This window comes from Echiichthys vipera (genome assembly GCF_963691815.1).
Source record: "Echiichthys vipera genome assembly, chromosome: 16".
NCBI lineage: Eukaryota > Metazoa > Chordata > Actinopteri > Perciformes > Trachinidae > Echiichthys > Echiichthys vipera.
The window spans coordinates 8781338-8793723 of NC_139841.1; the positions used below are offsets into that span (position 1 = coordinate 8781338).

General features: G+C 39.4%; 1 protein-coding gene across 2 annotated transcripts in view; it reads left to right on the forward strand.

The window, feature by feature from the left end:
• The window catches only part of LOC310958735 (uncharacterized protein), a gene marked incomplete at its 5' end in the record, with an annotated part of 106037 nt that extends 96705 nt beyond the window's left edge, over window positions 1-9332 (forward strand). For both annotated transcript variants that reach the window (XM_083929814.1, XM_083929815.1), the window contains 6 exons: window positions 4-66; window positions 294-459; window positions 1228-1337; window positions 3890-3970; window positions 5690-5872; window positions 6238-9332. In XM_083929814.1, the coding sequence (XP_083785940.1) occupies window positions 4-66; window positions 294-459; window positions 1228-1337; window positions 3890-3970; window positions 5690-5872; window positions 6238-6387 (753 nt within the window). In that variant the 3' untranslated portion in view covers window positions 6388-9332. The remainder of the gene's footprint in view (window positions 1-3; window positions 67-293; window positions 460-1227; window positions 1338-3889; window positions 3971-5689; window positions 5873-6237) is intronic.
• Window positions 9333-12386: the final 3054 nt, after the last annotated feature.

Consider the following 12386-nt stretch of genomic DNA (forward strand, 5'->3'; position numbering starts at 1 on the left):
TAGGGTCCACCTGGGGTTCCTGGACCCCCAGGACAGTCACTGAACATGACGTTGACTCAACTCAAGGCAAGTGACAAAGTCATGTCTCCCATGTCAAGTATTGTGTTGAACTTGGGGTCACTATTACGAAAACATTTATCATAAGAGCATTTGAAATGTGCCTACATGGACACGAAATGAAGAAGATACTTCATTTACCAGTTAAAAACACACTTGATGTACTTATCCCTCAAATATCACATTCATTACAAGCAACTGATTGTGTGTTTTTTTAATTGTCTTCCCGTGTCTAGGACCTGATGTATTTGTCCGATAAGCCCAACTATCCTCTGATCCAGTCTCTGCTGGATTCACTGCAGCAGGAGCTTCGGCTGCTGTTGGACCCTCCTGACGGCAGCAAGGAGCATCCTGCCTCCACCTGTCTGGAGCTCTGGCACTGCCACCCTGAATACAGCAGCGGTCAGTTACCTGAACAATGAAGAAACAGTCCAGATTGTCAGTCCATCCACATTGAATTATTTTGTGAATCACCAAATCAGCTGTAGATCTGGTCACTGTCCTCTCTGTTACATTTGTGCATCATCAACTTCTTCAAGTTTAGCCGTCAATTAATGAATCACTCAGTGTAAGAATGTTTCAGATTGGTAAGAAAATACAAGCATGTTAAATATTGATATAAGTATCTTGCTGAGATGTGAACATTGTGACTGGCTTGGACTCGAGAGACTCATAACTTGACTTGAGTGATGATAACTCATTACTGTTCAGTTTATCTTTGAATATAATATTTTTTTTAAAGTTAAACAGTCAATGTTGAATTTATGTGTCTGTGAAGGCTGATGTTAGCTAACGTTAGCCAGATTTCTACCACTAATCAATACATAAATAGGCTTTTATAAAAATTAATTTCACTCAATGTCAATAATTATAACCAAAGTATAAATTGTCATACCTTTGAACTGGTTAGATTAACTGGTCATTAGACCGGATACTAAAACCTAATACTGTTGGTAACATGCCGGGGAGTGACTTGATTTGGGACTCAACTTGCGTTAACTAATTGTACATATAAAAAAAACAAAAAACATACAAAATATAGTTATAACATGTCTTTGGTCCAGTCCAGTGGTTTTGTTTCCTGTATTGCTCAGGTCTCTCTGTCAGCGAGGGGCTCAGCAATTTCATCCCAGCAGATCTCATTGAACTCTTGCTAACCTTTCTCTGCAGGAATGTATTACATCGACCCCAACCAGGGCAGCCCAGCAGACGCTCTGCTAGCCTACTGCAGCTTCTCTTCCACATCAAAACAGACCTGTCTTCATCCTCGAGACTCTCAGGTATAAAGACATCGACTGAGAAAGGCTAAAGGAAATTGCAACTCTGGATCAATAGTGTGCCCATGAACTCCACTTAACTGTGTTATATGACCTGAAACTCGATTTTGATGAATTCTGACAAGGCTCACTCTTTTGTAGTGATGACTGAGACTTCTACAGTGATGACTTGAGCTTGAGACACAGTCACCTCTGTCTTATCCAACCTCAATCTTATAGAATAGAATAGAATGACTTTAATGATCCCAGGCTGGGAAATTATTTTGTAACAGCAGTAGTGGGTCAGCACATAAAAAACTTTGTACATAACATACATAGAATCCAATATATACATAGAGTATATATACAGTGCACAGTGTGCTATAAATAATAAACAATAATAATATATACAACAAAACAAAATATGCGAAATATACTATAACAATAATAATAATATATACAACAAAACAGTAGAGAGAGCAGAGTTCTCTGTCAGGCAGAGGTTTTTTATTTGGGAAGTTTGGATTTGATTTCCTGCAGTCTCATTTATGCATATGCTAAATGGGATTACCGGGCATTGGCTCAGGGGCCCAAAGTGTCAGAAATGGCTAGCTTGGTTAGCAGTAAAATATTTAAAAAAAAATGATAAACAACGGTTACAAAATAACTATAATTAATGCCGTACATATACAGTAGATCAGGGTCAAAGAAAGACATTTGGAGAGTCATAAAATGTTGAGGTTTGTTTTGTTAAAATGTCCAAGTAAATGTCGCTACTTGCAAAAAAATTAAACTGGAAACCTGGCGGAGTACATGTTTTATAATGTGGTAACCATTATAAGTGACATTTGTGAACATTCACTAAGTGATATATGTAACACAAGATGAATATACATTTTTATTGTATATAGTTAAAACAACATTTCAAGGACAAATTAAATATTAACAATCAAAGTAGAAAATACATAGCTGTATGTTTATTTTCAGAAATTTTATTTTCGTTTTGTTCTACCTCTATTTTTTAATGAAGACAAATCACCCGAAAGGCTTCTAAACCATAGACTACATGATTAGACCTGTTCCATCATGAACGTGATCTGAAACTGGAGAGAAATTAAAAACATCTGCAACCAAGATTTCCCTGGCGTTAAAACGTAGTGCCAAACACTGCAGTTCTCTGAGCGTCCACTGGGAGCAGTTTGCACAATAGAGCAGTTTCTCTTTGAACCCCATTTTTAACCGGCTGTTTTCACAGCATCATTAAACCTATTTAAGGCTTGTTTCAAAAAAACATTCTAGTCTATGTGTAGGTCATATCTCCATGACAACACTGAGGGGGGTGAATTTTTTTTATTTTATTGGGTGACAGTTAGCTGCTGGCCCTCACTTCACCTCAGAAGCTAGTTGTCGGGATTAGCATGCTAACTACATCATCACAACCTGGACTGCGGTCATTCGTATGATGGTGTTTCCATAAGTGATAAGATGGTTTGCTTTTCGATCAACTGTACAGACAGATGGTTTAGGAACACAACGTGTTAGCTTGGTAAATTAACAGAGCTAACACGTTGCACCATGACTTGCAATACAGCCTACTATCCATGACACATACACTAGATGCTAATCTGGAGCACAGGCTGTGAGGGTCGTTTTTTTACAGGCTATGGGCATGGTACTGTGTTGAATATTAGTTTAAATCGTATATCATAAATGCTGGCTGCCTGCACTAGCCTTGCAAAGCCGGCGTAATCTCCTCTAGAGACACGGGAAATTAAAGCAATGAATCCTGTTCCCCCCGTTCCCCCCGGTAAAGGACATTGTACCATATATAGCATATATAATAGAAAATCATAATCAGTCCTTTTTTAGATCGATGGTGCTGTGTAACAGACATTGCTGAGTCAGGTTACCCTTCTGTTACACTATGTTTTAACATTAACTTTTAATTTCCGCTTTTGGCGACAGCGGATGCTTTTCAGAGAAAGTTCAAATTTCTCTTTAAGGCAATAGTGCTGTCATGTTGGCCGGACTCTGGTAAAGAAGATTTAGATAAAGGTAAAAAAAAACTATTATCATAAGAAATAAAGTAACACTAAAGGTAGAGAAAAGGTAAAGTGTGCATATAATACACAAAAAAACAACCACTAGAGGTCAACATGATGACCTTTACCATCCACCGTAGCATTGTTAGGTACATGGAGTTATAACAATTCTTAAAAGAGAGAAAGTATTCCAAAAATTAGCACCGTGTGGGAATGCATGGCCATCAGTACGGTGAAGGCATTATTATGATCATTATTGTCATTCCTCACCCTCTCAACTCCAATGCAGTCAATACTACATAAAAAACTGTACTCACTCAACCAAAATATAATATGAATTGGTTTCGGGTAGCATGAAGTGAATACATTGCCCACGGAGGTAGCCAATTTACCCCTGGTTCACGCTTGAGCTGCATGCTAATCCAGAGTTAATCAGCAGCTGTCTTAAGATGGCCGACTTTCACAAATCTCCTATATGAATGCAGGTCTGGAATTCAGATGTGCAAAAGTGTGTCTTTTTTCCTCCTCCTGCAGTTGCCCATGAAAGCTTGGATGGAAGGAATTTCTGAAGAAGAATCCTTTCAGTGGCTCAGCAGACTGGAGCAGGGCTTTCAGGTGAGCCAATCCCCATTTCCTTTATCACAGATTAGTATTTTCAATAAAACTGTGTTCATTGGTGTTAGAGCACAGTTGGAAGCAGTGGAAATCTACAACAATCCAGACAGAGAGAATCCAGGCTCTAATGGCATGCATTTCCACTTCATGGTACAGCACGGCTCTACTACTCAACTCGCTCTTTTTTGGTTTCCATTAACAAAGGTTGTGGATAGCATGTGGTATTTTTTGCTGCACCACCTCTGTTCCCAGCAAGCTGAGCAGAGACTAGAGGCAGTCTCTGAGGCAGTCATTTCCATGCAGAGGCTGTTGATTGTTACCATGGACAAGTCTGGATTCATTTCGTTTTTTTTAATATAGGAATGAATTAGAATGACATACTTAAGTCACTTGCGGTTAGGCATGGAGTAATTCTTAGTAGGAGACACTTAATTCCGCTGCTTAAAATGCATGGAATTAAACGCAAGGAATATGCTGATGTCGGGGTAGTCACAGATTGCCTAATTCAGCAGCTGGAAGGACCTGGGAGACAACAGCGATTTTAGCAACCGCAGTGGCCATGACCCCAGATCTGAAAGGTTGTTGGTGAAATTCATCAACACGCGGCCGGACAAACGCTGCTTACTCAATGATGACAGCTAATCTGCTGATGCAGGACCAGTTTGAAATTTCCAACTACTACAGTAATGGTACTGTGGCCGTAAGAACTGATCCTCTGATCCGCATACATGCACACGCCACTGCAGGCAGACTATAATTACCTTTATTCGTGAATAATAAACAGCATCACTGACAGCTCCATATGGATAACCATCCCGCTACTGAATGTGAACTATCCCGTGGCCATGAGATGGTATGGACCCTTTGCAGTCACTTTTAGACGGCACCATTTTGCAAATAACAGAGCAGATATCCATCTTTTACATCAACTCCAAGTTCATGTCATAGATATCGAAATGCTCCCTCTCAGCTGATTTAAGTCACTTTTTGGCAGATATAAAACTGGAATGTCAGTTTCTTCTTACAGCTCAGCTCTTCTTTACTCTTCAGATGAGGGGCATGGCTCTAACACAAAACAAACCAGCACACACACACACACACTTGTTACGTGCCACATGAGAGGAGATTTCACCACACAAACAATGTGACTCGCAGATTCATTTTTACAGGGCAACAATGCAGGAAACAGGACAGAAATATTGGTCAGAGAGAATTGTAACTAGCGTAACATGGGACATCCTGCACAGACCTGCAATTTTTAAGTAGACAAGCTACTGTAAATAGTGACATCATTTTTTTTTATTCACTTGGCCTAGACTAATCTTAAAAATGGCACCCCGCAAAACTATTCAACTATCTACTAACTTGGGATCCAGCGAGTGTTAAAATTGATGTTAAGGCAGTTTAATGCAGCGTTGTTATATCAGCTGTGAATCCCGCCTACACTGAGGGGGGTACTATCTGCAGTTGAAAACAAAAAGAGAGAAGTTTTGTTAGCCAAAGTGAGTTAAATCAAGCCAAATCATTCAGTGGAAATGAGGCATAACATATCATTCACACAGCAAGCCCTTTCACATCACACATTACATACCAGACTGGAGATAGTTGTCATAATAGACGACAATATCACTTTGTTTGTCTTTACCTTTGATAATGTTACTGTTGTTTTGTACCAGCTCACATCATTGATGCTTTTTGTTCTTATCCCTTCCTGACCAGTTTCACTACCCAGGTGCTAACGTGGTCCAGATGCGTTTTCTGCGGTTGCACAGCAGCACTGCCGTCCAGAATATGACCTACTCCTGCCACCCAGGACACAGACTGGGCCAGACAGACAGAGACGTCAAATTCCTCACTGACACAAGGAAGCAAAGTTACCTCGGAGCACTTAGAGACTGCGTGGTGTGTAATCAGTTCCTAAACTCTTCTCTTGAGAGGCTTGATGAAGTACACGTCATTCAGGTGTTGTTGTTTTGTGAAATCTTGTTGAGGTAAAAACTTGAGTGGACTGCAAGTAGTCAGCAACATTTAACTTTTTGCTCTTCATTATATTTATTTGAGAAATCTTTTCATAGTCCTGGATGTAACTTTGGAAAAACATCCTTCTAAATATAGGAGAAAGCCACGATTTACAATATAATCACCAGTTTCAGTCCCAGTTGAAACTAAAGATAAACTCAAATAAGCTGAAGTATTACTGTTGCATAATAAAGTGAGGATTAATCGCGATCAAATGTAAAAAGTTGTGTTCTGTTTCTGTGTGTCAGCCTGGAGAGGAGATCATTTCTGGACCTCGGGAGTCTGTGTTTGAGTTCGAGGACCTCCACCTGCTTCCTCTGAGAGACGTAGCACTGATGGGAGGAGGAAACTTCACACACCAGTTTGGCATCACTGTCGGACCTGTGTGTTTCAGCTAGAGGTGCTGGAAAGCTGTGCCGTCCCAGAGGACCAGGACACAAACCTCTGTTTAAAGCATGGACACCTACAGGGACAACTGGAGCATCTCTTTGGCTTTCTGAAGACCTTGCTCCCTTGTCTTCTTGTTTTGGGGGAGTTGATCTCTCAAGTTGAACGACTTTGTATTCATGAATTTGAGAGGACACAGGCGTCCCCAGGCTTGTTTCACGGAGAAGTCCAATTTGTTTACAGAGACATTTATCTTGTATTGAATAATTTAAAAATGTATGAGTTTTTTTATCCTTTATATACAGTGTTGTTTTTTTTCTGTTTGATTTTTGTTATGTATTTTGGGCTCCTGTCATAGCCAGCCCATTGTGTATATAAAAGCCAGACTGTCCTAACTGACCTCTTAACAATGTGTTCTGCATGGGGACACAGCTACTATGGTCCCATTGGCCGTATGTGACTAAGCCAGTAAACTTTTTATTACTGTAAGTCACCTCAGATGTGTCACTTTTCTCATGGTGCTGATCATGTTTTATTAGAAAGACCATTTCTCCAGCCCCATAAACAATGGACGGGGAAGGTCTCATTGTCTTATGGATACTTATGCCGTCTGATTTTTATTGATTGTGTAAAAATCAAAACACAGTTTATCGTTTTTACAGTTTCATGTTATTGTATGTTTGTTTTTTTTATTTCTCAGGTATAATGCATTAAATATCTACATATATAGGCACTGAAGCTGCTGTTGCCACAATATGTTGGTCAGCTTTATAGTTTAGCATTAAAACAAAACTTATGTTCAAGGATGAATCCATGAAAAGACCAAAACCAACACAGAGGCAGTTCTACCAGCCAGTGTTGTGCGTACATCTATATATGTGCCATAAAGCTCACATATATAGATATGTTGTTCCATAACTATTAAAAGAGCCACACTATTGCACGGTACATGCTAGATCACACACAGTGGATGTGCCGACGTCAAAACAGGAAGTTGTGCAGGTGTCAATTCAACACGATTTAACAGTCTTTTGAAATCTGCTACACTGGTACCATCCATCATTGCAGCCGGGGACTGACTGTAATGATGAAAATCACCAATAAAGGCCTCTAATCCAAAACAATTACACAACTGGACATGTTTCAGCAAGAATGCAATCCAAAATCAACAACATTTGTAACTAAGATTACAGCGTTCCCTGTCATTGTAGCTAAGTGTAGAATTGTATGTCAAATGTAAAAACAGCAGGAACATTTGTTGTTGCAATCATGGTTTCAAATGTTAATTTATTCCTAATTTCAGATCACATTCCAGCTAGAACATGTCCAGCAGTGCAGCTGTTGCTTTAGAGGCCATCACTGATGATTTCTGTCATTACAGTCAGTCCCTGGCTGCAATGACAGATGGTACCAGTGTCTCGTAGCAGGTTTCAAATAACCATCTGTTAGATCATGTTGAAGCCAAAGTGATCGAGTGTGATTTAGCATCTGTCCTGTTGATCTATGGGACATGTTCCTTCATTCCCATGAAAACAGTGTTGTTTATTGTTACTCCACATCACTGTCCGGCTGCTGTAAATACTTGCTACATCACCAAATGTGTGTTATCCAAAAGTCACCGACAAATGCCCAATTTACTCCTGTTTGATTAACAATGCCAAAAAACTACAGTGCCATGCTGTTTTAGAATATCCAGTGGGCTTGGGAATGAGTGCCACAGTCAGGGAAATATTGAGAGGAAAGCATTGTTGGTTTTGCTCTTTTCACGAGACAATAAGAAAACAACACAATAATGCTGCCAGCCTCATCCTTCGTGGTGAACTCCTGTACACACTGAAGATTCAGGCTTTAAAGAACATGACTATAAGCAACATCTTTATAAAATAGCCACAAGCTGGATCAATCAGTCATAAAAGATTTTTGGGAGTATTGCCTTCCAATAATGAATCAGCTAATATAAACACATTGTCAGGCTGAAAAATTAAGTGGACCAAAATGGAAATTTTTTTAGGCTTACAGTGTACAAGATGTTACCAAATTTTCATTAGATTTCATTCCCCTGCGCACCTGTCCAGCCGGTTTACATTAGACTACAGTATTTTCTGTTTCAACAGCCGAAATGTTAAATTCAAGTGTGTAAGGAAAATTCTCTCTTTTCCTGTTCCTGCTCATGTAAACCAAAGAAGCAGCCAGAGCTATAGATCCACCTATTCCTTCGCAGAACAATACTGTCATTTCTTTCACTGTACTGTAAAGATCATTTGGCTGTAGCTACTACTAATTGCATGAGTAGTACCATTGCCCCGCAGAGCTTCTTTGTCCCCCTGGTGACAAGTGTCTGTTACCACCTAATTAGCATTGATAAATTGCTTTAGGCCTGAATTACTACTTCATTCGATCTGAGAAGCACTTGAGTCTAGAGAAAACATGCACGCCTCGTAGCTTCTCAGCAGGACCAGGGTTAGGTGTCCGTGTCCCAGAGCCGTTCAGCATTGAGTGATGGGGTGGTGTGTGCACTGTCTGCAGGGAGTAGATGATTCATTTGAGTTAGATCTCAGGGAGTTTGTGTTCTACCAGCTCAGCCAGAACAGCAGCTCTGCAGATGAAAAACACCAAAGCTTTATTTTCCTGCTTAAACCAAATTCTCAGCTGTGGAGAATCAGAGGCTCTGCCCGTTTTCCACTAGGCTGAGGTGTGCCACTGCTTCAAAACAGGGAAGACATGTTCTTTATCTTCATCTCAACCACACAAAGTGGATTACCATTTTAGCCGCAGGGTTTTCAATTCTTCCACGGTGTTTCATTACCAGTGTTTTCTTTTTATATTTAGATTTGTCATATCATCATTCCATATGATTGCCTTAGCTGGCTGAGACTGATCATTGTCACTTTACTTGTTTTGTACAAATTATCATTTTAGAAATTCTGAAATGACATCTGTCTCGTGTGATCCCTTCATCAGCTCATTCAAAGAATTTTGTCAGCTGAATTAAAAAAGAATTCATAATCAAATGATGATTTTTTTGGGGGGTTTTATCAGCATTAGCTTTGCAGTTATTTGTTCAAAATTATTGGAAAATTTAAATTGTGACCTATTGAAACTAAAAATGTCAAAATTCTACGGAAATGTTTTTAAATTGATTTTATAGCAGAGGACTTTAACCTTAGGAGGCTGTGTTGACAATTTTCTATTCCAACAGTTTTTCCCCACAAACACACACACACACACATACATATATATATATATATATATATATATATATATATTTCTTCTCCTCACCCTCTGCGGGTACGCAGGTGGTTGACCCTCTCTCTAAGCTCAGGTCCTCTACCAGAGGCCAGGGAGCTTGAGGGTTCTGCACAGTATCTTTGCTGTTCCGAGCACTGCACTCTTCTTGACTGAGATGTCCGAGGTTGTTCCAGGAATCTGCTGTAACCACTCCTCTAGCTTGGGGGTCACTATATATATATATATATATATACACACACAAACATATATTTTGCATGTATATATAACGTTCTGCCAAATTGATTTTGTATTCGGTACAATCTAGACGACTGTCAGCCACAAGAGGTCAGGAGTGCACAGGTCCTAATTTACTAATGTCATAACCTGCACTCAGTATACTGCTCAGTACACTATAGTAGCATACTGAACCTCTATAACAGAAGGCTTAGCAAAAAGCTCCAAAGCAAATTCTGGATACAAAGATGTATTTATGGAATAATGAATGGACAGCAGTTATAACATAATGATCTTAAGGGGAAACACTACAGTTGAATAGGGTAAAACATGTTTAACTTCTAAATTAATGAAACTTCCCCCGTCGATTTCTTTAACTAGATAAATGTTTTTTACGCATTTTCTGAAATGTTATGTTGAAATATGCAAATTAGGCATTATCTTATCATCTTATCATGTTTCCAGAACAGAAATGTGAACATTGACGAAGCAGGTTAAAACAATTTGTTGTTGTTTTGGTGACATATTAGAGTCAAAGGTTTTGTACAGAGGGCTTTTTTTGTATATCTGTTTGTATCAGCCCATAAAGGAGAAAATACTGTCAACAGCTTTCTAAAAAAAAACTATTTTCATCATGTTTTAAGGAATCAAATGGATATAGATAGGAATGAAACTAGAAGCTTTGTGTCTAAGTGCTGCTTAAGTGGACATTTCTTTGGGTGAAAATAGGTAAAAAATGTTAACAAACAGATATCATCATGAAACCTTCCCAGTTGTTTACTTACATTAACTTTACTTACAATTATTTTATGTACTACAAGTTTTCTGAAATGTATAGTTAACATCCTCAAATGAGGCATTGTGTAATCCTAACTGTTGGTATATTTAGGAGAAATCTACAGACGCAAACAGACAAAGTGTAGTTACATAAACCTAAATGTGTATCTTGGATGTTTCCTTTCTACTAATTTGAAAAAAGATGTGTCAAGGAAGCAAAATAGCTCAAAGCCTCAAAATTGACCGTGCATGAAAAAATGATGTTTTTGCCTGGTGTGCCTCTCCTTAAAGATAGTAGAGGGCTGGGAACCATGCAGATATTTGTAATTATTTCAATTAAACCATTTATTTTCCTGCTGGGCAGAAGTTGACACAAGAACAAGAAAGTATTCTTCCATAATTATCAGTTATGATGTTGAATGTATTTATTCACAGTAAATTTCAGTTTTTATTTGTTAGCAGTTGAAACCAATGGACATAAACTACTAAGTAGATCACTAAAATCTGCCTCCCAAAAGCCCGTCACTGCTGCTGCTTCTTTTTCTTTTTGTCTGTGGTCATCCTGCCCATCCATTTCTTGCCAATCATATCCATCCTCGCTCTCCCATTACACCAATCACATTGCCAATGCAACCATGGTGGCTAACCAAGCCAGGGATAAATAAATCCAAACAAAAAGAAGAAGGATTGCAGTTGGGGCACATTGCATTGCTTCTGGAAAGAATCATCTCAATCAAGGTAATTACTTAAGTATGTTGTATTAGAAAACACACCTACAGTTGATTCTGTGAGATAATCTGCAACTGGTGGAAGTAAACTCAACTACACTTGAAATGGTACAAGAGGCAGGGTCTTGCATTAGTCAAGACTGTCTCTTCCCATGCATGTGGCTGCTGGGCTTCTTCGCTCCTGTGTGCGCATACTAATGTACACCTCAATCAGTTGACATTCAGCCTGTTTATCACCTACCACAGATCACACTGGGCCAGGCAAAGACCAAATACAGAGCCAACACTGGGGTTTGGGGTACCACATCGGCTGTGCCTCAGTAGTTGCCTGCCCACAGGTAGCTGTCCCCAAAGCCTCGACCTGCAGGACTTATCTTTGTCCACCTTCATTCCTCAACTCTTAACCCTACGGCCCCATCTGCATTCATTCCTCCCCGCAGCCCCTTCTTCTGTCTCCTGTTCAACACTTCCCATACTTCTGCCACACCAGTTTGCCTCCAAGGCCAGGTCCAGGAATAGAAAGGTGCAGGCAAATATTTGCAGCAAGTGTGGGCACTTTAGAACGGCATCCATAGCCAGTATACTGTCTTTAATGTATTTCTGTTACTGAGTCACTATAATGAGGAGATCTGATATTTTATACGGAACTCAGTTAAAGGATCCCCCACATAACAAAAGAAACTCTTTTTCATTTTTGTGGTTGCATTTCCGAGCTTCACTGATAGAGGTAGCAGTAATAGAGGTGGCAGCAGCTGCAGTATACAGCAGTACAGTTAGATGTAGCAGAACAATGGGAGCAGTGTTAGTAACATTAACATCATATAAGTAGTAGTAAGAGCAGCAGGAGTTGCAGCAGTGGTAGGTAAAGCTGTTCAATTCAATGTTATTTATAGTGCCAAATCAACAACAGTTATCTCAGGACACTTTACAGAGGAGGTAAAGACCACACTCTATGACTTATTTATGATTTACATAGACCCAACTGCTGTTGTAGCATGTAAAAGTGATGGGAGAAGCCACTCTTTAAATATAATTAATAAGCA